General features: G+C 41.2%; 2 protein-coding genes across 2 annotated transcripts in view; one reads left to right on the plus strand and one right to left on the minus strand.

Moving 5' to 3' along the window:
- SLC30A9 (solute carrier family 30 member 9) overlaps positions 1–20,121 on the plus strand; it is a 39,611-nt gene extending 19,490 nt beyond the window's left edge. Inside the window, exons 11-18 of the mRNA XM_063136421.1 lie at positions 892–1,027; positions 3,268–3,307; positions 5,168–5,239; positions 6,278–6,385; positions 7,605–7,770; positions 8,026–8,155; positions 10,481–10,594; positions 12,346–20,121. Of these exons, the coding sequence (XP_062992491.1) occupies positions 892–1,027; positions 3,268–3,307; positions 5,168–5,239; positions 6,278–6,385; positions 7,605–7,770; positions 8,026–8,155; positions 10,481–10,594; positions 12,346–12,390 (811 nt within the window). The 3' untranslated portion in view covers positions 12,391–20,121. The remainder of the gene's footprint in view (positions 1–891; positions 1,028–3,267; positions 3,308–5,167; positions 5,240–6,277; positions 6,386–7,604; positions 7,771–8,025; positions 8,156–10,480; positions 10,595–12,345) is intronic.
- The window catches only part of ATP8A1 (ATPase phospholipid transporting 8A1), a 234,655-nt gene continuing 229,413 nt past the window's right edge, over positions 16,981–22,222 (minus strand). The window contains exon 38 of the mRNA XM_063136399.1: positions 16,981–16,990. The gene's annotated coding sequence lies outside the window, so the exon portion shown is untranslated. The remainder of the gene's footprint in view (positions 16,991–22,222) is intronic.

The raw sequence follows: 22,222 nt of genomic DNA on the forward strand, positions 1-22,222 counted from the left end.
TGTGTTGGGTTTTTGTATTTCGCTCATTAACGTATGCATGTTTAAAAAAATTCATTGGGAACTGTGGTGTGTATTATAGACATATTGGTATAAATAGACTGAGCATAAAGCAGGATTATCAAAGCTTTGAAGTTATATAATAGTTCACATGAGTTAAATATTCATGAAGTATCACTTTCCTGAGATCAGATTTGACTTCAGCAACTGCGTTTTAGTTACCCAGTTGACTCTTGAACATGGAGAGACATTGGGTTTTCCCTTTTCGATTTCATTGAATCCTGTAATGGGGCGGAGAGTGTGTGGAGTCTGCCATAGCTCAGTAGGTAGAGCAGAGGCTTTGCAATCCTTACCAACTCTAGGTAGGGCTGAAAAGCCTCCTGTCTGAGAGCCACTGCAAGCTGAGTAGACCAGGAGTGGGCAATCTGGTGCTCTGTAGATGTTTGGACTACAACTTTCATCAGCCCCAGCATGGGCAATGGTCAGGCATTATGGGAGTTGTATTTATTTCATTGATGTATTTATTACTTAAATGTTGGCTTTCAGGATAGAAATCCTTCTAAAGCGGCTTAAAGATAAAGACACATTAATAAAATCACTATGAACAATGAAAGAAACTCATAAGGATCCAGCCTGCAGGATGTTAGAAGGCCCTGTGGGAGAAAGGAGGGGCAGTCCAGCCGGGGGCTGAGGTGGTCTTAGCCTGCCCACCAGCCTCTCTCTCTCTCTCTATCCTGGAACCCTCCCACCCACCTGGCACCAGCTTTTCAACTTGGAGTCCAAAAACATCTGCGGATCAGTGGGTGATCTACCCTGGTGTAGTTGGCACTGAGCCTGGGGGACCAGTGATGTGACTCCTGTGTAAAAGTGCCATTTCTCCCCCTCCCCATCCAGGTACGGCTTCACAAACATGCGCTACATTGCATCCCTGATCAGCGGTGTTGGCATTTTCATGATGGGTGCAGGCCTTTCATGGTATCACGGTGTTATAGGCCTACTTAATCCGCAGCCCATGGAATCTCTTCTTTGGGTAAGTTGGGTTTTAACATGATAGTGCTTTAGCTAGGCTTTGTTTAGATACGATTCTTCATTTTTTTTGATTAAAACAACAAAACCTCTAGGCAATAAATGAAGAAAACAAGCCAACTAAGAGGAGAACTTCAGCAGAGTTCTTTTTTTAAAAGATTTGTGGCTGTTTTGTGTGTGAAAGCTCAGTGCCTTGTAGACAGATGTGGGGCCCTCCACATGTTGTCGCACTAATTCCCACCAGCCCCCACCCAACATGGCCAATGGTCAGTGATGATGAGTGTTGTGGTCCAACAACATCTGCAAGGCGGCAGGTTTCCCTGCCCATGTTGTAGGCTGTCTGCCTCGTTGTTGCTAGCCAACATCCCATGACTTCGCTTATGTTTATGTCAGGTTTCCAGGCCTTCAGGCAAGTACACGTTCTGGCAAACTGACACGGGACACCCAAATCAGTGAGACTTCTTTATTTCAGAAAATCCTGTGGTAAAAGCTTAATGGTTACACATTTCAGAAATCCTATAGCTGATGGTCAGTAGCTATAGACTCATTCAAAAGCTAATCACTACTACCATGACGAGATCCCCATCAATGTGGTTTCCCCGTTGCCATCTCCATGGTTCTGAACACAAAGGAAGGTCAATCCATACACAGGTTCCAAACCCAGATAAGGGAGGGGGATGATTCTTGACATGATCTCTCAGGAAAGGCCTAACAAACCACTAGTCCAACCTCAGATCGTACATTGGTAACTCAAAGGCAACATGATCAATTCTTAAACAAGATCACAGGGAAAGGTACACCCTTAAACGCCAGGATTCCCATGCCACTGCTTTTGCATGAATAACTCTTCGCTGCAGGAGTCCAGGCAGAGGAGAGAAAGTCCAACGATCAAAGATCAAGCCCAGTCTGCCGGTGCACTAAGTTGACAACAAAGACACACAATCCATAGCAAACGAGAGTTCAAGTCAATGAAAAGCCTTACAATACTTCTGGCAAGTTCTTAGTAATCCAAAATTCTGTTTAAGGGGGAGCATGTGCAGAGTGCCCCCAGAGTCTCAGACAATGATGGATCCAAATGGAGGTTTTCCGGGAATGCAGAGCAGATGTTGCTAGGCTCCTCGCCTTTGCACCAGCTTAAAAAGGGAGGCGTAGGCCTCTTCCAGACTACTTGACAGACAGGGGCTTTGGCCTTTCAGCAATGCCCTTGTCCAAACAGGGCAGCACTGCTCAGCCCACCAAGGTGACCCTTCAACCCGGGCAACCCTTCTACAACCTCCCATCCTTTCACTGTCAACTGCTCACAGACAGCTTCTTGCTCAAGGCCAAGGCAAGCAGGTGGCTTGCGGGGAGTAAAAGCAACTCCTCCATCTTTGCTCTGAGAACACAGACAGAAATCAGTTCACACAGATTGTAACATTCCAGAGACCAAACCGGCCCAAAGCCTTCCAGACTACTTCTAATTAAATCTTAGCTAAAAAAACCTTACAAGGCCCCATGGCCGTGTCTTAACTATCCCTGACAGTTGGGATGCATATATTGCTGGAACCAAATAGAAACGTCTTTTAATTCTCTTCCTATATCCTTTTTCAGCTTGGGCACACACGCAGATTGTGGAAGGGATTGGTTGGCAAATTAAAGGCTATGAATAGGAGGGATGGGTTTTGAGGCAGCAACCTCCTCCCTGCCTTGCTGAGTTTGACAGCTTCTTGAAGTTTGGGAATAAAGTAAAGGATAGCCAAGACCCAGACCGAAAGGATAGAGTTTTCTTGCAGTTTGGTCTTGCAGTTTCTCCCTTAAGAGAGAGAGAGAGAGAGAGAGAGAGAGAGAGAGAGAGAGAGAATGTTTTCAAGTTTTAAGAAATAAGGTAGATGCCCCATCTTAATGCAAAAAGTCTCCATGATCTTGAATGTAATATAAGAACATTTGTACATAGTGTTTATGCCTGAGCGTGTGTGCTTTGGAACTTGGAAGCCATTACTGCTAGATCGCATCATCTTTATTATAGAGTATGAAATGTAAAATACAGTTCTGGCCCATAGACTGTTATTTGTACCATGGAGTGATGCTTGCCATGAAGGAAGCTTGCTATCCACAAGGCAAATTATTATTGCAACTTAATATTTTAGATTTCCAGTTTCAGTCCAATCTCAAGATATAAGAAGTTATTTTTGAATTTTGTGTGATTTACAAGGCTTCCTGCTATATATTTAACGTAATTCTCTTTTTTCTCCCTGTTACTTTTAGGCTTATTGCATTTTAGCAGGATCATTGGTCTCTGAAGGAGGTATGCAACCTAGCGGCAAAATCCATAATTACTTAGCAGTATGCCATTATTTTGCAGATGCATTAATAAGGGGCTTAAAAGTTTGAGCTCACTTGCTCACTAAATATATGAGCACTCTAGCATTTCGAGGTATTGTCGTTTAAGTTTGAAGCATGAAAATCTAACCAAATTGATTTTGGCTCCAGCACTGGGTACTCCCAGGCTGTTGATAATGTTGGATTGTATCAGAACAGTCATCTCACTGATACACTGAAGACACGATGGATATTTTAGTATGTATCATTTTTCCTATTTCCGAGGTTCAGGCTGTGAATGCCATTGGTTAGGTAACTAAAATAGCACCACCCATGAACCTTGGCTTTCCCGGGTCCTTCGCAGGATTGGCAGAATCCCAACATTTGCAGAAGTCCCCCCTCCCCCCCCCCCAAAAAAAATTAGAATCCCCTGCCTGGGGATTCAAAACCAGGCCATTGAGGACTGAGCATGCTCAGTGGCCATGGAATGTTGACTGGTGGTGTGTGTGTGTGTGTGTGTTGGGGGTGGAAAGCAGCGGAGAAGAATGGAATGACTGGAATCTTGAACAGCAGCACTCCATGCTGCAGTATTTTGTTGCCGTTCCCATTTGTTTTCGTCGATTTTGTGAAACTAGTAGTCGCTGACATGCAGTGGTGGCTGGTGTCCAGTGAGACTGCAGGGGCAGAAAGCAGGTCATCAGAGGCGAAGCCAAAAATATTTTTTGCAATGCCCAAGTATTCCCAGCACCCTAAATTAATTATTAAAAATGTCCCAGCATCCCCAGTCCCCTAAATTGATCTTTAAAAAAATACCCAAACAGCCCCAGGGCCCAAAATTGTGTTTTTCAAATGCAGATGAAGGAGTGCTCTAGGCCCCTCCCCTTCCTTGCATGTTTCCATCTCTCCATGTTCACATAGCTGAAGAAGGCCGCCTCCGGTATTCGCGGAAGTGCTCCATGCTATTAAGAACCTTGACTTTCCTGGATTCTTCATCATGCCGAGCACCTCCATAGATACAGGAAGTGCCCTTTTATCAAGGCTCCTCTTCAGATCATTTCCCTACACAAGTACAGGCCAGTTTCAAAACAGCGAGGGATATGGCATTTAGAGCTGCTGATCAAAGGATGGGCTGGCAGGGAGAGTCAGAACTGGATGCAAAGGAACACCAAGCTGGTTTTGTGCAAACAAGGAAGCTTTGGACAAGGATTTCTCAAGGGTTTCTCTGTATTTTATTGCTCATTGCTGTTCCCCGCCTCGATCAAAGTGGAGAGGCGGATAAAAAATAAAAATTATTATTATTATTATTATTATTATTATTATTATTATTATTATTATTATATCACACAGCAACCATCTTTTGAAAGAGGTTAAAATCAAAATAAATCTGTGATACGGTATGAGAGTTTACCATTCACAGGAATAAACATGCAGTTGTACTGGGCTTACCCAAACTCTCAGCTAGCTCTTTGAGCCCCAAGCAAGAATTCCATTGGAATGTACTCACACCCTTCTAGAAACCCATGTTGCTCTCTGGATCGAGGCCACTAATGTACATTTAAATAGGACCTAGGATCTGCAATAGTTTGAACCAGAACACTTCGATAAAACTCCAAGGAAGTATTCTAGAATAAGTGGGTAGAAGTCTGAATCTTCATCTATAAATATTTCAGATATCTTCTTCATCGCTTTACACCCACATTTAAACTTCACGGTTAGCAAATTTATTTTTGAATTCTTACTGTGGTTTTTTTATCTGATAGCTTTTTCTAGATTTTTAAAAATGGGGCTGAAATGTTTCCCTTGTGGTTTTCCTTTTATTCAAAGACCTCTATCATTTCTGTTTCAGCTACTCTTCTTGTAGCTATAAATGAAATTCGGAGGAGTGCCCGTGCCAAAGGTGTATCATTCTATCAATATGGTATGTATATATTTTATATAGTACCAATTCACTCAATGACGGAGATCACACAACACAATAACCCACACTCAAGGTGGAGTATGGGTTGAATGTGGGTTGTTTAAATGTAGGTTGTTGTTGAACCATGGGTGGTTGTTGTTTCAACCCAGCTGTGCTAACAAATCAGGGTTTGTTAACTATGAACAATCGACGAAGAGAACCCATGGTCTGTTGTTGGGTTGTGAATTGTGGGTTGTTCATGATTAACAAATCATGGTTTGTTATTGCGGCTGGATTCAGACAACAGGACAACCCACGTTTCAACAACAACCCACGATTCAACAACAACCTATACTCAACCTTGAGCATGGGTTATTGTGTCGTGTGAACCCAATGATTGTGTAAAAGGGGAGGGAGGTAATTGGTTTGGATCCAGTGTTGTGTGGAGTTAGAACTCCATGAACTGCAAGATCTTGTGATCAAAGGCCATTTTCATTGATTTGCTCCACCTGCAGCCCCTATTTCCCCACATCTGTTCCAAGGGTTGGGCAACACTCCAGTACAGTGTATTGTGGTGCTGGGGACTGCAGAGGAAAGGAGGTATTGGGGAAATTGCTACCCTACCTGCCTCCTCCAGTAGAGGCCATCCGCTGGATCCTGCTTCCCTCCACCAAGAGCAAGAGCCTTCCATTTGTGAGTGCATTTATTTTGGCAGAAAAGGAGGATATAAATTGAATAAATAAAGTCCAAGGCATTTTACTTGTTTTTGAATTTATACAACTTTTAATTCCTTCCCTGTCCACCATAAATGGGAGGAAAAGCCTTTTGGTTCATTTATTGCTACTGAGAAAATGGCTATGATTGAATTAGTTACACTTCAGCATTAACACCTCATTAACTCTACTGTATCCCTAACACCACATTTAAGAAATTAATGATGTTTCGACGTTCCTCCTGCATAATAGGGTAAAGGTTTGGGCTAGTTTGCATTTGTGTAAATATATTTGCTCTTGCAGTGCATTGAAATCGCTTCGGTCTAATGTTCTATTCAATATCCAGTTATGCAGGCCCGTGACCCCAGTACAAATGTTGTATTGTTAGAAGACACCGCAGCAGTTCTGGGCGTGACATTAGCTGCTACTTGTATGGGTCTCACTTCCATAACAGGTAAGCATCCGTATTAAGTGAACACTTGCATGGAACACTAACTTGATAGAATTTTGCTGAAAGTTGCAAGCAAGGCATAAGCTAGGGTCACTTTGTACAATCAGTAAGATTGGTAATCGTATTTTGTCAGGTGCTTAAAACTTATTATTATTTATATTTATATACCGCCCCATAGCTGAAGCTCTCTGGGTGGTTGACAAAGATTAGAGGATGTGCAAAGGGTTGCTAGGCAAAACTTTCTCTGTACCACTTCAGGATGGAGGCTGGAAGTTACGTGTTTGGATGCTGTCTCATAATGAGTAAAATTCAGAAAGTTCGGGCATGTCGGGGACAAGGCTAATCTTGGACCCATGACCGTGACATGATAATTTTTCTAATACAGTGAGTTTTTCTTTACATGGGGCAACATTCAAACATGCGATCTCCCTACTGAAGCCTGAAGTGGTGTAACTTAGGAAAAGTGTTACCACTTCACTGGACTCCTCCTCTCCCTTAACGTACATTATTCTGTGTAACTTTAAGAACTGGTGCCTGAGTGTGCTATTTTCCTCTTGCCTCCTCATCCCTTCTTTCTTTTTGTATCATGTATTTTAGATTGTAAGCCTGTAGGCAGGGACTGTCCCATTCTAATTGATAATATGTAAGCTGCTTTTAGAAGTCCTTTCAGCTGAAGAGCAGGGTTACAACGCTTTGAAGAAATACTTCCTTTCGCATTTGTGTTCCTAACTCCCTTATCTCACTCCCCGCCCTTCTGGTTAGCCATGGCTGTGACTTGTATGAATTGCATACTGCTTCTGGTAACATGTAATGGTTCTCTTGCCCCATCGTTGCTTTCTGCATTTCATTTCCCTCTGACCTCACCATTTACAATCTGCCCTCCTGCCCCAAATGTAGGTACGAGTGTGTATACACATGCATGCACACTCACTCTGTAACTCAGGGTTACACTAACTGCATGTGAAGTGGACTCTAGTCCACAAAGGCTTATGCTATAATGCATTTGTTAGTCTTTTAAGGTGCCACAGACACTTTATTTTTACCTCAGCAAATTAACACAGCTCCCACTGTGGCAATGATTAAGGAGTTACTTAGTCAAAGGAGACGTGCAGTATAGCATGGGTGACTTATTTCTAAGTGACCATCTCCATGAAGAAGAATGTAAAAGGTGTACAAAAGGGTTGGCTTTTGGGAAATCAAACGTGTACACGTGTCCTTTCAGGTAATCCGTACTATGACAGTCTAGGATCTCTCGGTGTGGGAACTCTGTTGGGAGTTGTATCGGCATTTCTTATCTATACGAACACAGAAGCCCTGCTTGGCCGATCTATCCAACCTGACCAGCTGCAGAGGCTTACAGAGTTACTGGAGAGCGACCCTGTAGTAAGGTGAGAGGGTTGGATTGACAACCTCTATGATTGCAAAAGGCCCTTATCAGCTAACTAGTAGAACAGTAAGAACAGAATGTGTACAGATGGAATTGTGAGTGCTTTACTTGAGAGCCTGGAAGGAAAATGTTTATTTAAGGGGAGAAAGTCACAATTTTTGCTGTGTGGCAATTTGCTTTTATCCGTTTTAAAACACCTAATGGCTTGTTGTCTTTTTGCTTTGTCCTGCCACATCTTACATAATACTCATCTCAGAGCAATTCATGATGTTAAAGCTACAGATATGGGAATGAGCAAAGTGAGATTCAAAGCAGAAGTAGACTTTGACGGACGGGTTGTTACTAGGTCTTACCTGGAGAAACAAGACATTGAACAGCTGCTACAAGTATGTTGAAATATGCATTGTTTTCAGCATTCTGTTTTGCTCACTCAAATGCACTAAAAACACCTATTGCTGGTAATAGACCCTGTATATGTTGTACATAGACATATTTCCTGTCATGTGCATAGACTCTGTACATACCTGCCTTGTGGAATTTCAAATGGGAAGGTGGTGTATAAATGTTTTAGTATCTAAATAAGATCAAAGAGGAATTTAAATTGAAGCATTACTTCACAGCACGTGACACATAAATGAAAAGGTGGTTTTTTTGTGTTTTTTTGCTGAGCTGATGTGAAGCCTTAGAATATTCACAAACATTTCAAGGGGTAAAAAAAAGAAAATGGGCAATACAGAAGCTTCACAGTTTCCTCTGAGAGAATCAAGAAGTCATGCTTTTCTTGGACTGCACAGCTTCAGGCTGCAGGTGGAGTTGCATATTTGACTATTCCCCGTTGACAAAAGTTCCTGTCCATAAAAGAACTAGCTTGCCAGGATATTCAACCTAGCCTTTGCCCTGATTTATGTCTCTTGATTTGAAAGGAGGGTGTGTGTGTGTGTTTTTGCGTGTTTTTTGTTGTGGAGCATTCAGACACACAGCTGCCCTCCATTCCCAGCCTGAACTTGTACCAACAAAGAGTAATGTTATTACTTATGATTGTATATAAACTGAGAAAAAGCTCAGTTTAGATGGAAGCTCCAGAATGTTTGTCCACTACTCAGAAATGCAGCAGTTCTCTTAGCAAGAAAAGAATTTGCAACTTGCGGGACAGTTATTTGGGCATACTTCAGTTTGTTGCCTCATGGAGATAGAAGGCAATCCCAACAGCTGTGCAGACGTGAGACCTGGCAAAGTACTGGATATTTTGTATGCTCCCCACCCCCATCCCTTTATGAGGGTCTGCTAGAATAATATGTATATTTCTGAAAGATATGTTTCATTAAATGATCATCCGTATATTTAGGTAGCATGGAAAACTCAGAGAAATAGTGTGACAATTACCTAACTTGGAATGTATCCGTGCTTCTTATCAGTACGCCTCTATTTTTGTAATATGAGCTCTTTTGATGAATACTGTAGCAAGCCGATGGTTTGTCTATTCTCCAGAATTGCTCTTCTGTTTCAGAAGTAATTGTCCTTTGTCTATGCAGCTCCACTCCCCTAGACTAGAAATACAAAATTCCATCCAAAACCATGGCAAGTCACTGCCAATCAGTCAGACCAAGGGCCTATCTGATCTAGTGCTGACAAACTCTAACAGCACAATCCTATATATGCCAACTCAGAAGTAAGTCCCATTTCATTCAGTGGATATTACTCCCGGGTAAATTGGCACTGCTTTGTAGCTTCTGGCAGTTTCATATTTTTATATGTTCAGCCAACTGATAATCCATCCAAAATTAAGCTCCTCTGATTTCAGTAGCATACAGCTAAGTATGTGCTTAGTTTTCGTATTAAAATAAAAGGGGCTTAAGTCCTTCAACCAGATCATGCCCTTTGTATTTCATTCTGTCATGTGATCTTTAGCTCTTACATGGTATGTTATTTGTTACCCGAAAACTTAGCTTAAAAAGGAAAAGCCTTCACTTTGAAGAATTGACTTCTACATGGAGAATGTTCTTAATGTAAATATAACTGGGGCTATTTGTAATCTACATTTAAACAAAAATCAGTGCCAAGGTAGCTCAAATTAGGCGCTGAAACGCACTGGATTCTGCAACCTGTAGGAATAATGTAAATTAAATAGATTTGCATGTTAGCTTTTTAGTGGTCCTTGTGCTTCTACCAATCATATAGAAAGACCATTCGGAATGCAGGTCCTACCGTCTCACCACTGGGAGACCAAATGAATTCTGGTTCTGGAGATTTCAGCAGTTATTGCTTGTGGACCTCAAAGCTTATCTTGCCTCAATGAGGGTTAGGTACTTGGTGGGGCAGAGCGGGGGTGGAGGGTGGGGAGGTAAAGAAAGGAAAAAAACCCGAGATTCCCAGTATTACTTGGTTACGTAGGTTTTCTGCACTTGTACAAAATCTTGGATATTTAGCCCCGAATATAACTAGTTGATGTCTGTAACAGTGTGTTGTTGCAGTTTTGTTTTATGTTTCTCCCTTAGTTGACATGGGGACAGGATTGGATAGTGGTTTAAACAGTTACCAAATAAACCCTTATTCTTGTATATGGTAACTTGACAGGTGGTATATAAAAATAAATAAATAAATAAAAACTTTTTAAAAACCCTAACCCTCCGGTAATAACATGGGCAGATTCCACAACATGGAAACAGTGTATATTTACCATCTCCCTCTTTTTATGCTTAATTTCATGGCAGGAAATCCAGCAGGTGAAAACTCTTGAGGAATTAGAGGCTTTCATGCTAAAACATGGTGAAAATATCATTGACACACTAGGAGCAGAAGTAGACCGGCTTGAGAAGGAACTAAAGGTAAGAGTTGGCTGGTGAACAGGGATAATAATAAATATTCAATTGCCAAACTGGCAGTCTGCAAAAGTTACGCCTTTGTAATAATTGGGGTTTCATCAGACTACTAAGTGGCTAAAACCTGTGTTGAACAGTGGCCTAGAGCAGGTATGGGCAGAAGGTGGAACTTCAGATGTTTGGGACTTCAGCTCCCAGAAGCCCCTGCTAGCATGGTGTGACAGGTTTGTCCTTGTCTGGGATATTATGGTGTGAGATTTCTGTATTTAGTCACATCATAGATGAGCAGGAAACATCCCATGCTATATTCTATGGACAAAATGTCACCAAGAAATTGTAAGTTGACCACATTCCTGTTATTAACACACAGAAGTGTCTTTTCAGCTTTTTCTTTAACATCTTAAGCAGTTTTTACATTTCATTATATAAAAACATTAAACATACAAGAATATCTAGTGGTTGCAAACAAAAAATATTTTCAAAGCATTTTAAGAATCATTTAGCACCATTGCCTTTAAAATTTAAAGCCTCTCACCCTAGACATTTCTGAACTGGTAGCAAAGTGGAACAAAGAAGTCAGTGAGGACCAGTGCTATTGTCTTCCTGAGGACAAATGTTGCATCTTGTGAGAACCTGGTTCTGAAATCCCTGTATTTCCCCCATCATAAATTATGGTTCCTTATTAGCACGTTTTATATGATACTTCTCTAAATGGAAATTTCTCTAACCGTTAGTTACTGTTTCCCCCCAAAAAGTTCCCAGCTGTAATTCGGGAGTAATATATTTACTTCATATCTTGTCAGTTTTCCTGAGCCACAGTTCTCTTCAAATTAGGATAGCATCTGCTTCTTTTCGCAGGTTTATTGTTTCACTATTTAAAATCTTAATTAAGTGTTTCTTAGACCTGTTTACTTTCCACAATATTTTATGTTCAATTATTTGCGTCATAATGCTGAACATGTACAATAGTCCAGGGAGCTTCAGCTATTGGGCGGTATAAAAACCGCAATAAATAAATAAATAAATAAATAAGCAAGCAATTATCCTTTCTTTCCAATGTTCTTATCTGAAACACATGCTGGCCTTTCCTGAAGTTAGCTGGAAAACCTCACCTTTCCCATAGTAGGCTCCTAGGTCAGTAAAAGGTTCAGTCAAAAGTCATAGCATGACTGCACAAGCTTCTGTTAGAATCAAACTGATTCAACCTTCATATGGTAATACATTTTAATATATTATTAGTTTCTCTATGAAAATTCTAAACTTATAAGAAAGTTAAGCTTATGAGAGAAATGTAGAAGACCAATAGCTCTATTTTGGATAAATATTTGCAAGATAGCCTATTATGCAGGGTGATGATGCAGGAATCTTGCAAGATGCAAAGGCTTCTGAGGCAAAAATTTGTCACAATGGCTGATGGTTCAGGAATGCTGGGAGTTGAAGTCCCAAATATTTGGAGATCCACTTTCTGCCCCCACCCCCCACCCCAGATACATACCACTTGGAACTACTTGGAGGATGGATGGAATAAAAAAATGTTAAAACATGATATGTTCTCTCACTTGCTTTATTTTCTACTAAGTTGCTCAGGGTAGTGTACATGCATTTATCCCATTTTATCCTTGCAAGGGGAGTTAGTTTATGAATAATTTACCCAAAGCCACCAAGGTCTTCTCAATCCAAAGCCAACGCTTGATCCATTACACTGTGCTGACACTCTCACCGCATGCTTATTGAAAGTGTGATTAATTTTGTTTCAGAAACGGAACCCTGAGGTGCGACATGTAGATCTGGAAATTTTGTAGGCTTCAGGGAAGCAACTTTTAAGATCTCTCTTCTGGATCAACTACTTTGAGGAAGGGGACAGCATCGGAAACTGCAGGGATCTCAAGATGTTGCTGTGTTTCAGCTTCCAGATTTTAGTGCTGATTCTTTTTTTCTGGAAGAGCAATGGCTTTTTTGGATCGGTTTCCCGGGACAGCTGCTTGCCATCTCTTTATATGTGAACCTGTAGTACAGATGAATATTTGGGACTAGAAACTTTAAATTAAATAAGTTATTGAAATGTCAGTTTCTGAAAAATACACACTATATCTTTGCTGCCCTGTTTCAAGTTTTTGTACCTTGTTTGCACATTAGCTACTATTTCTAGGCATTTGTTAGAGATCTTGGAGATGTCGCCATGCCCGTTTAAAGGCTGCTAATCTTCTTGAGTCAAATTAATGTATTCCGTTTCTGTAGCTTTTCTTGTATGAACTCAGAACCCTTTTCTGTTCCTCTGTATCATGAGCTGGAAACTTCCTCCTTGTGGTGTTTGGTGGTGCTTGACTGCTTGACAACTTTAGAGATTGGACCAATTGGAATACTGCCATGTGTTGCCCTAGAGCAACCCAAGACATTGTGTCAAATGGTTCTCCATAGGTGGGCTCCTATGGTTCTTTTCTTACATTAGTGTTGTGGCCCCAGCAAAGCCTGCAACTTTGCCCCTGGGATCAGGGCAGATTGCGTGGTTTTGTTGCTATGGCAGTGGCATGTACTCCTAATGGGCAATTTGCCCTAACCACATGGATAGAAGTAGGAGGCGTCGCCGTGAGAGGTCTGGGAGCAGCTATGCAATGCTAGCAGCCATGCTTCCAGGGGGGGGGTAACATGGAGATATGGTGTGTTTTGGCTCCCGCTGCACAAGAACGTTAGGTTTTTTTTAATGGACTTCCCAACTTGATTATTGCTTTCTTTGTAATGTCTGAAACCAAAACATGAAAATTGTTTGTTACACTATTTGCTTGATTTAAACAGCCATTGTTCTTTTAGTTTTCCTCTGTTCTGTGGCATTCTATCTATATTTTGTTAGATGCAGGAAGAAATATGGTGCGGCACCATCTGCGTGTTCCTTTCTGCTTTGCTCCTATCTGCTAGCACAACTATTAAACCAGGAAGGGTTTACTTAGCATGTCATCCAAAGCCAGAATCCTGATGGGTTACAGCCCTTATAAGCTAGAATTGCAAATTAGGGCTGGTTCTTGGTTTATGATTCCAGCCTCGTTTGAGAGCAGTAAGCCAGAAGTCCTTGATTTGGACAACATACTGAACAAAACCTACATGGTTTGTTTACTGGTTGTTGTTGTAGTAGGGAGGAATAAAGAGAAAGCAAGCATTCTTCATGAACCAGCATGGAGCTTGTTCATGATAAACCAGGATCCACTGGAATTTTGGCTTATTTGTGTGAACATGGCAGTGGAATAGAACTTTTAACATCCTCTAAAATGCATTGAGACTATTTATAATACCAGTAGAATGGAGGTCCAGCATCCAAAGAATGGTGCAACTTGTTTCATATTGCCAAGAGGGCTTTGGACTTGTGTTTCTGAAACAGCAAGCTGCTTTTGAAACTGAGGGAAGTTTCAAAAGCACTGCATGATTATGTCCTGCGTCTTCTGTTCAAAGGGGGCGAGGGATACTCCAAATAGCAGTAAACACCAACAACTAACTGTTTGGATCCCAGCTAGAATATTTAACTTATTCATAGCTGGTGCAGCATATATAGCTCTAAGCTGCAGATGAAGATTTATATTGTGGGGAGTCAAACAGCCACATTGAATGTAACGGTTGCTTTCAGTAATTGTAAAGTAGAAAATTCAGAACTTGGGCTTGGAATGGGAGCCTGAAAGAAGTGGCGATCCAAATTGCAAGCTCATAAGCATGTGTGACAATCCTGGAACTATTTTGTTTAAAAGAGTTTTTTTTTTTTTAAATAAAACTCAGAGAAAATGTACTCTGAAGGTAAGTGCTTAAGAGGACTGTAGCCTTCACCACTATCAGAGGCTAAAATTGAACACAAATCATGCAGTCTAAGAGCTGGTTCACACATGCATTTACACCACTTGATTATTCAGCACAATGTGAAAACTGACTGTCTCAAAGGATTGTTTTGGAAGTGGTGCTGTGGTGTAATGGAACACTTATCCGATATTGAGTCAGTGACGGCTTATTTGTAGATTCATGTTACTTTTTGATACCTGCTGTCACCTGATCAGCACCCATGTGTAAGCCAGCTCTTCATAACGGAAACATCAGTGATAAACTTGCTTTATGAGCAAAGTATTTTATGCACTTTAAAAATATTGTTATTGGAAAATGTTTGAGCTGAAAGAAGTTTCCCCAACTTCTCAGTGGTGCAGGGTGGCTTTGATGGCGCTGTGGAAATCTGCCGTAAAAAGTGATATGTATGGGTGATAAAAATTATGATGGAGACCAAAATGTTTCAGCGTTGGCTTAGTTTGTAAGTGTAAAGTGTCACTTCTTGAATTAATAGCAGTTTACTTTTTGACACTTGCATTCATTTTTTTAGTGTAGTCGTATTCCAGATTTTAGGTTTTGGAAACTAAGATGTACATATTGTAATTAGAGTGTAATGATAATTTTATTGCATACATTTAGAAGTAAAGGAGCTACTCATATTTAGTCCTGATGTTTTCAAGGCAATTATTTAGTAAATGCTTAATTGCTGCTTGGTGCACACACACCCCCAAAGAAAACATATTACAAGTGCCCTATTCTTAATCATGTTTACCTCAAGTAACACTTTATTGCACACATATGCAGGTGCACACACATGAACGTCTCTGCACACACCTCTCTGGTGGAAACGAGTCAGAGCCTCATGCATCCTGAAGTGAATGGAGAAGATGTTGCTTCCACATTCCTTCTGAGTGCCTGCCTCTTTGGTTGTGCAGCTCTAATCCTTCCATGGTAGTGAATGGGGAAATGTGCTTGTGCTGGAACTGTGTGTGCATTTAAGGACATTTGCAGAACTCTGGCTCAAGAAAAGTGCCAGAACATTTACTTCATATAAAATGTGGCTTGTGGTCATTTGGAAGCTCTTCCTTGGACTAGTAGGAATCTCCTCTAAGAAAATGGGAAGGAAAATGTAACAATTTTTTTGGCCAAAAATTACTTCAGGTCAAACTACAAGCTGTATTTATGTATTGTGTAGCTGACCCCCCTCTTTTGTTGTCTTACTTGAGAGTAAGTGCTCATGCCCCCAGTTTGGATGGGACCAACATGCACCAAGAGGGGAGGATTAAATCTCCCCCCCCCCTCAACCATTTCCTCCCTGAAATCTCCCCCCACCCCCATACTAACTCTTGCAGGGTTTTTTTAAAAAAGGGGGGGCTCCCATTTAATGGAAAATTCATTCTTCAAGAACCAAATTGCTTGAGGGAGAAATCCTTCCTAGTGCATGCTGGTCCCCATCCAAGTTGAGGCTGTGTGCGTTTACTCTCAAGAAAGCAAGAGGGGTCATCTGCATGCTATGTAATTAAAGTAACTAGTGTGGTTTGAGTCTTACATAGTTAAGTTGGTGCATAGCAGGCTAATGATGTGTTTTGTGAACGGCTAATCTTTGTGGATTTATTTGCAAGGTTGACTTCAGACTATATCTTTGATAATATAGCTGTAAATGTAATTGTTAACATTGTATAATCAAGAGTTATATTTTAAAGGCAAGGTGTAAATATTTGTATAAAGGCTCAACTTCGGTGGGTACTTAGTTCTCCTTTGCTGTGCACTGTAATCTAAAGTGGTCTTCTCAAATGATCTTCTGTCACCTTCTAGCATGCTGGTTATGTTCTAATGTGGAAGGTTAATTTAGTGGTTTTCAAATTTTGGGGGAAGGCCCTCCTGGGTGTACGAAGTTCGAAGGAGGGATAGAATCCTTAGCCTCCTGGACCATCCCTTCTTGCACCAGCCAAGACTTGACTGGATTGAAGGTCCCCTGAAAAGTGGGCCTTTTCTGGTCTGCATTGGATTTGTGGGATAAATGTTCTCCCCTGCCCCATCATCTGAACATGACCCTGGAAGAAGAGCAATGTTTCATTTGAATGTTTTAGTTTGTTTGAATGGTTTTAGAATGGCATCATTGGTTTCTCCTGTTCTGTTCCCTTTCTAATGCCACTGTTAGGTAAGCATTCCCATCCATCGTTTCGCGTGCATGCAACCGTACTTGAGGATCTCTACATTCGCCACTGTGGAAGAGTTTTCTGATGATGCCTTTGGTGTGAGCATAAGGAAGAGTTCCCATGTGTATAAACACCAAAGAGTTGTTGCAAGCAATGCATCAGGAACATTGTAAATAAGTGCAACCAATTGACAGTGAAGTTTGCAAATATTTGTGCCCAAAAGCTGAATGCTCATGATGTTGGGAGTTTCTTTGAATTGTCTGCTACCACAGTAGAAAGGAATACACTTAAAAGTCTGAGGGTATCGTTTGAGGTGTAGCTCTTGTAAGGTTAAATGATGCATGGTTGGAGCTGGTCCCATAATAAGCCTACTGAGTACATTGTAAAACTGAATGCAGAACTGGGATTGTACTGGTACAAGTGGGCTCTACTCCTTCCCTCTGTGAGATGCCTTCTTGAGCTTTGATCTCTCTGCCTGCCCCTATCTCTATGGATGCTACTGGATTAGCTGCTTTAGTGTACAGAGGAACTGAAGAGTGTTGGATTGGGCTGCTAAGTGCCAAGGGGGACTTGGCGGACCTTAGAAATGGAATGTTGAAATCCATGAGCAATGTTTGCTAAACTTCCTAAATATTGCCTAGATGGCATGAGCTTTGGAATGAGTGCTCTTTTGGTGGAAAGGCAAGATATAAATTTAATAAATAAAACTTGTTAGAGCAAATTCATGAGGCATTTCTAGAGTCTTTGGATGGAAACAGATGATCAGCTTACATGTGGTAATATAATTTGTCTTTTCAAGATGTGATATCGTAACAGATTTTTCTGAGTTGTCGAAGTATTTACTCCAGATTTATTGCGGCTAGCATAATCAGACTGATCAGTGTCATGCTATTGGTTTGCTTTCATTGGTGTATTAGATGTGATGGAGACCTGTTTCTATGCAGAAATATTTTGGTTTTGTATTTTTTTAAAAATCCATCTTTGTCTTTCTCTTTTCTTCTCCGCACCAATCAGGGCAATCAATATGCATTTCTGTTTTCGCCAAAACAAGCTTCATCTGGTATACTAAAGGCATGGAAGCTACAACAACAACCAGTAAATTTGCAAACTTTTTAATTTTGTAAACTGAGTTTGGGATAACACTGCAGCAGCCACTGCTGCCGTTGGATTCTGTCATGCTCTTTTAATACTTTGTTTGAAGCATCTAATTCTTTTAAGTAGGAGCCTCCTCAGCTTCGCAGACTTCTTTCCCAACATTCTGCCTCCTTGTCCTGTTCTGCAATGCCATGCTCAGTATGTGACGAACTGGGGAGGCAATGTGTCTCTTGAGTAGGGGATCTAGTTTGGGGGTAGAGGTGAAGGGGTCTAGGTAGTGCTTTGCAAATCCTCTTCATCTATAGATTCAGGGATGGGGAAAGTGAATAGGTCCTTCTCCACCATAGGTGTGGACATTGCATTTCATTAGGGTGTGCACCCAGGGATTTGTTTTTTTAAAGGCAAACATTTATTGAATTCTCAATCATAAAAGGCATTATTTTTATTAATTTATTTGTTAAACACTGTAGACACTGATGCCCTACTCCTGGCTTGCCTGACTGCAGTAGGGACATTGCAGGTAAGGGAGGGAGATGAGGGCACACTCAAGCCCCAGCATTGGTGGGGCTTTGTGGTGACACTGGTTATTGGAGGGGCTTACGAGGCGATATTAGCTTTCCTGCTGCCAGGAGCAATAGTGCACTCTTGGGGGCGGCAGCTGGAGGACTGTTCCCACCAGGTGGGTGAAATCTTGGCATGGTGTGCGCCCAGTATCTTTTACATGCACCTTTGTTGGTGCAAGATTGGTCGGCACAGCTGTTCAGAAGAGGCCTAGTGGCGAGGGGCTGTGGCTCCGGACAGAGAGGCTCCCAGCAGAGCTATTCCTTTTCATTCTTGCTGTGAGTAGCAACGGTGCTCTCTCAGAGGCAGTGGTTCTTCCACTGCATCAGGATCCCCCTATGGATCCCTATTGAATGCTCCCCTCAATTTGGTGTTTACCGCTTGAGACATTAGGGTGTGCCTGTACACAACCGGCATACCCCTTGTGCACACCTGTGTTCTCCACCCACACTATAGCCCCACTTCTAAAATTTCAAGGCCCTTTAATCTATTTTTTTCTAAAATAGCCATAGCCAACTGAAACTTTCTAGACCTCGCGCACTAATATTTACCAATGTGGCTGTTTTTTTCTATTTGGGAGTGGGGGTGGGGTTTGGTTATCTGTTTAACATTCTCAGGAACAGTATGTTTGTGTTCTTGTCTTGCTGTTTTTCCCTTCCCAAGTCATTGCAGCCTTGTACTCTGCACATTACAGCCACCCATCCTCTATTACAAATTCAAAACGTCCTCACACAGCTGAACAGCGAGTTCTCTTTTCTGTAGTTCCTTAGTTTGTTAGATATGCCACATGGTAAGAACATAAGAAGAGCCATGCTGGATCCAGACCAAAGGCTTATTTAGCCCAGCATTCTGTTCCCACAGCCGGCTGTGGGAAGTCCAGAAATAGGACATGAGCGCTATAACATTCTCCAGCCCATACTGGCGAGTAATATATAGCCATCTAAAGAACCATGCAATTGGTTCCAGTTGCTGAGGGGAGTGGATTGGGGATATGAGGAAAGAAGCACTGTGGAGTGGTGCTTCTCGGACTGTAAGCCCTGGGTACCATCTAAGGTATATTTATGATTAGACTCTTCTCCCCCCACCTTCCCCCACTGTATATTTGAAGAGAATTTGCTGCTTCTTTATTTTATATCTCATAAAGATATGCAAGTTCTTCTGCGTAGTCGTCACTCATGCAAGTTGTTGGGGAAGGAATGGAAAACTGTCCTCCCTAAATGGTCCCCTCTGATGTGAGGGTGCTTTTTTCCCCCTAAAAGAAAAAAGATTGTAAAGCATTTCATTGTGTCCACCTGCCCACCTCTCTTCACGAGACCCATTCTTCAGCAATTTTCTTTGGAGTGGATGTTTGACTTCAAGTGTATGTCCTTCACTATTCCTGAGGGGTTTCAGGATTCATTCATATTCAGTGTATGTGTGCGGGCGGGTGTGCTTTTGGTGACATCTACATTATTTCTATGGGTATACGAGTGCAGCTGTACATAATCAGCATTCACTTTTAAAAAACCTTTCTCGTTAGTATTATTGTGTTAATCCCCAAATCAAGAATACAAAGAGTTGTATATGTAGAAGACGTATGCAGTGATTAACATCAGGACTACCAGAGGTAAACTGAAATTTGAAGCAATGTGTAAAAGTTTAAACATGCCCTTGCTTGGAATCTTGCAATCCTTACATTTTGCACAGAGCTTCTTCAACCAGAACTACAATGAAAGTTTTGCAGCTGCAGATATCCCATAAATGTATGTCCATTCCTCTGTCCTGGGTTATTTCAAATGAACTGCTGACGAACCTGATTAAAATGTTTGGGCCAGATTTTATTTTATTTTGTGGCTCCTTGTAATATTTGTATAGATTGTATCGCCTAAAATATATGGTAACTAATTCAGTAAAAAAAAAAAAAAAAGTTAAAGTTTTAAGCAACTCCTTCCTTCTAATGTGTTCTAATTTGACTTCGGAATCTACTTTGTTGTCAAAAAGCAAATTATGAAAAGACATAGTCATGGGTAGATTAGTGTAAATTTAATTGGGCTTTTAGGCTGTATCATACTCTGTCTTAAGGTGCATAGAGAACATGGTTCAAAAGTATTTGAAAAGACTGGATGACTACTGCTGACAGTTTACTATGTTGTGGCCACAACTCACTGAGTTGTCTGAAACGACGTGCGATACCAGCTTCATGTAGTTTCCAGCCATGTTCTGAGCCACATTTTATGTGCACAGGGATAATTTCCCAAGTGGTAACTCTTCTCATTATGTTTGAAACACTTGGTAAACCAGTTGTGTGAGACTATAATTGACTATATAAAAGGATTATATCTTGCTGCCTTATCAACTATTGCATTCAAGGGAGTTTACAAAACATGGTAAAAACAAATGACAAACAACAGCAATATATTAAGGCTGGCTTTTTTATTTTTACCATTCTTGTCTGTCATCTCTGTAGCCTGATGAAACAACCCTTGACCAACCCACAGTTGACAACCCATGGTTTAAAGAATCCAGAGTTCACATCCCAACAGTAAATCATTGAGTCTCTTTCTGACTAACAAACTCTGGTTAGCACAGCTGTATTCACACATCACAACAACTCAGAATTCAACAACCCACGGGTTAAATAAACTATGGTTCAGTGTCATGATGTTTTTATAGTGTAGGTGCTGCTATATCATGGTGTTTTTGCATGCCACAAAGGTAAAGTTAAATGGTTTGGAATCCATTGGAGAAATCTACAATGCATCGCCTTCCTGTCAAAGTTTTTGCCCAGAAATGGGAGCAATGTTGGTGGTAAAAGTTCTCCTAACATGTACTCTATGTGGCCTGTGTTGCCTTTGTGGCCTGGGAAGGAGCCATGGAGATAATATTAGAGCAGTGACCCCAACTTGGTGCCCAGTAAGATTTTGGTTTTCAACTCCCTTCAGCCCCAGCCAGCATGCCTAATGTTCCAGAATGCTGGGAGCTGTAGTCCAAAACCTCTAGAGGGCCCCAGGCTGAGGAAGGTGGCTTTAGAGCCTACACATGACTGGCTGACCAAGTGCCTACTTGTTCACTTTGGTAAGGAGGAACATTGGGGCATTATCCCAGCATTGTTTTAAAGCTGGACTAGATGGCTGCCACTGTACCCTAGAGGCTGACTTCGGCTACCTCTGGCCATGCTAGCAGGTGCTGGGAGTCGGGTGCCAAACAACTGGAGCGCTGCTTCCTATCCACACCTGCTTTAAAATACTTTGTACATGCACATACACCAAACACGCCGGGCAGAGGCTAACTTTTTATTGTGCATTGTTATGCAACAGAACAAATGAATTTGGAGGCATGTAGTAATAAAACCCAATATTTAAATAAGAGTTGACACCTGAAATAGTAAACTCTAGTAACAAAGGTATCTTTATAATCAAAAAATATCACTGTTTTAAAAAACTTGTCTAAACTTTATATGTTTACTTCCTTAAAAGAAAGGTGTGTCTTAATGTCACATAGAAAACAATTCACATATCCTATCGAAAGTCTCACCAAAACATACTAGCCTATATTACACTATTCACTTTGTACAGAATCAGGTATTTGTCTATCCCTAAGCTTTTATTTTACTCTACACAGGACAAGTTGTTAATAGAATTAACTTACACCATAACAATAGAAATATTAGGAGGAATGGGTCCCTCAGTCACAGTATCTCCACCAATATTTTGTCATAGAAAATAGAGCAAAGATGGCATGGTGTGTGTGTGTGCAGTAATGAGACGTACCTTTGAAAAGGTTGCTACAGAAATAGGAAGATTCAACAACTGGAGAGGATAAGGCAATGATACATTTCACCAAAGAGCGTTGCAATGGTTAAAATCTGTTTTGTCTTGAACTGTTGTGCATTGCGGGTTCTACTGCACATATGGGTTAACCTGTCAGTCAAATGTGCTGGGGAAGATGGTATTTGTGGTTTGGGTGGAGGTAACTTGAGTGGAAAAAGAAGAAGTTCCATGACAGACCTGTAATTGTGAGATTCTAGTGAGACAGCCCAATCAGG

The sequence above is a fragment of the Elgaria multicarinata genome, chromosome 10 (genome assembly GCF_023053635.1).
Source record: "Elgaria multicarinata webbii isolate HBS135686 ecotype San Diego chromosome 10, rElgMul1.1.pri, whole genome shotgun sequence".
Taxonomy (NCBI): Eukaryota; Metazoa; Chordata; class Lepidosauria; order Squamata; family Anguidae; genus Elgaria; species Elgaria multicarinata.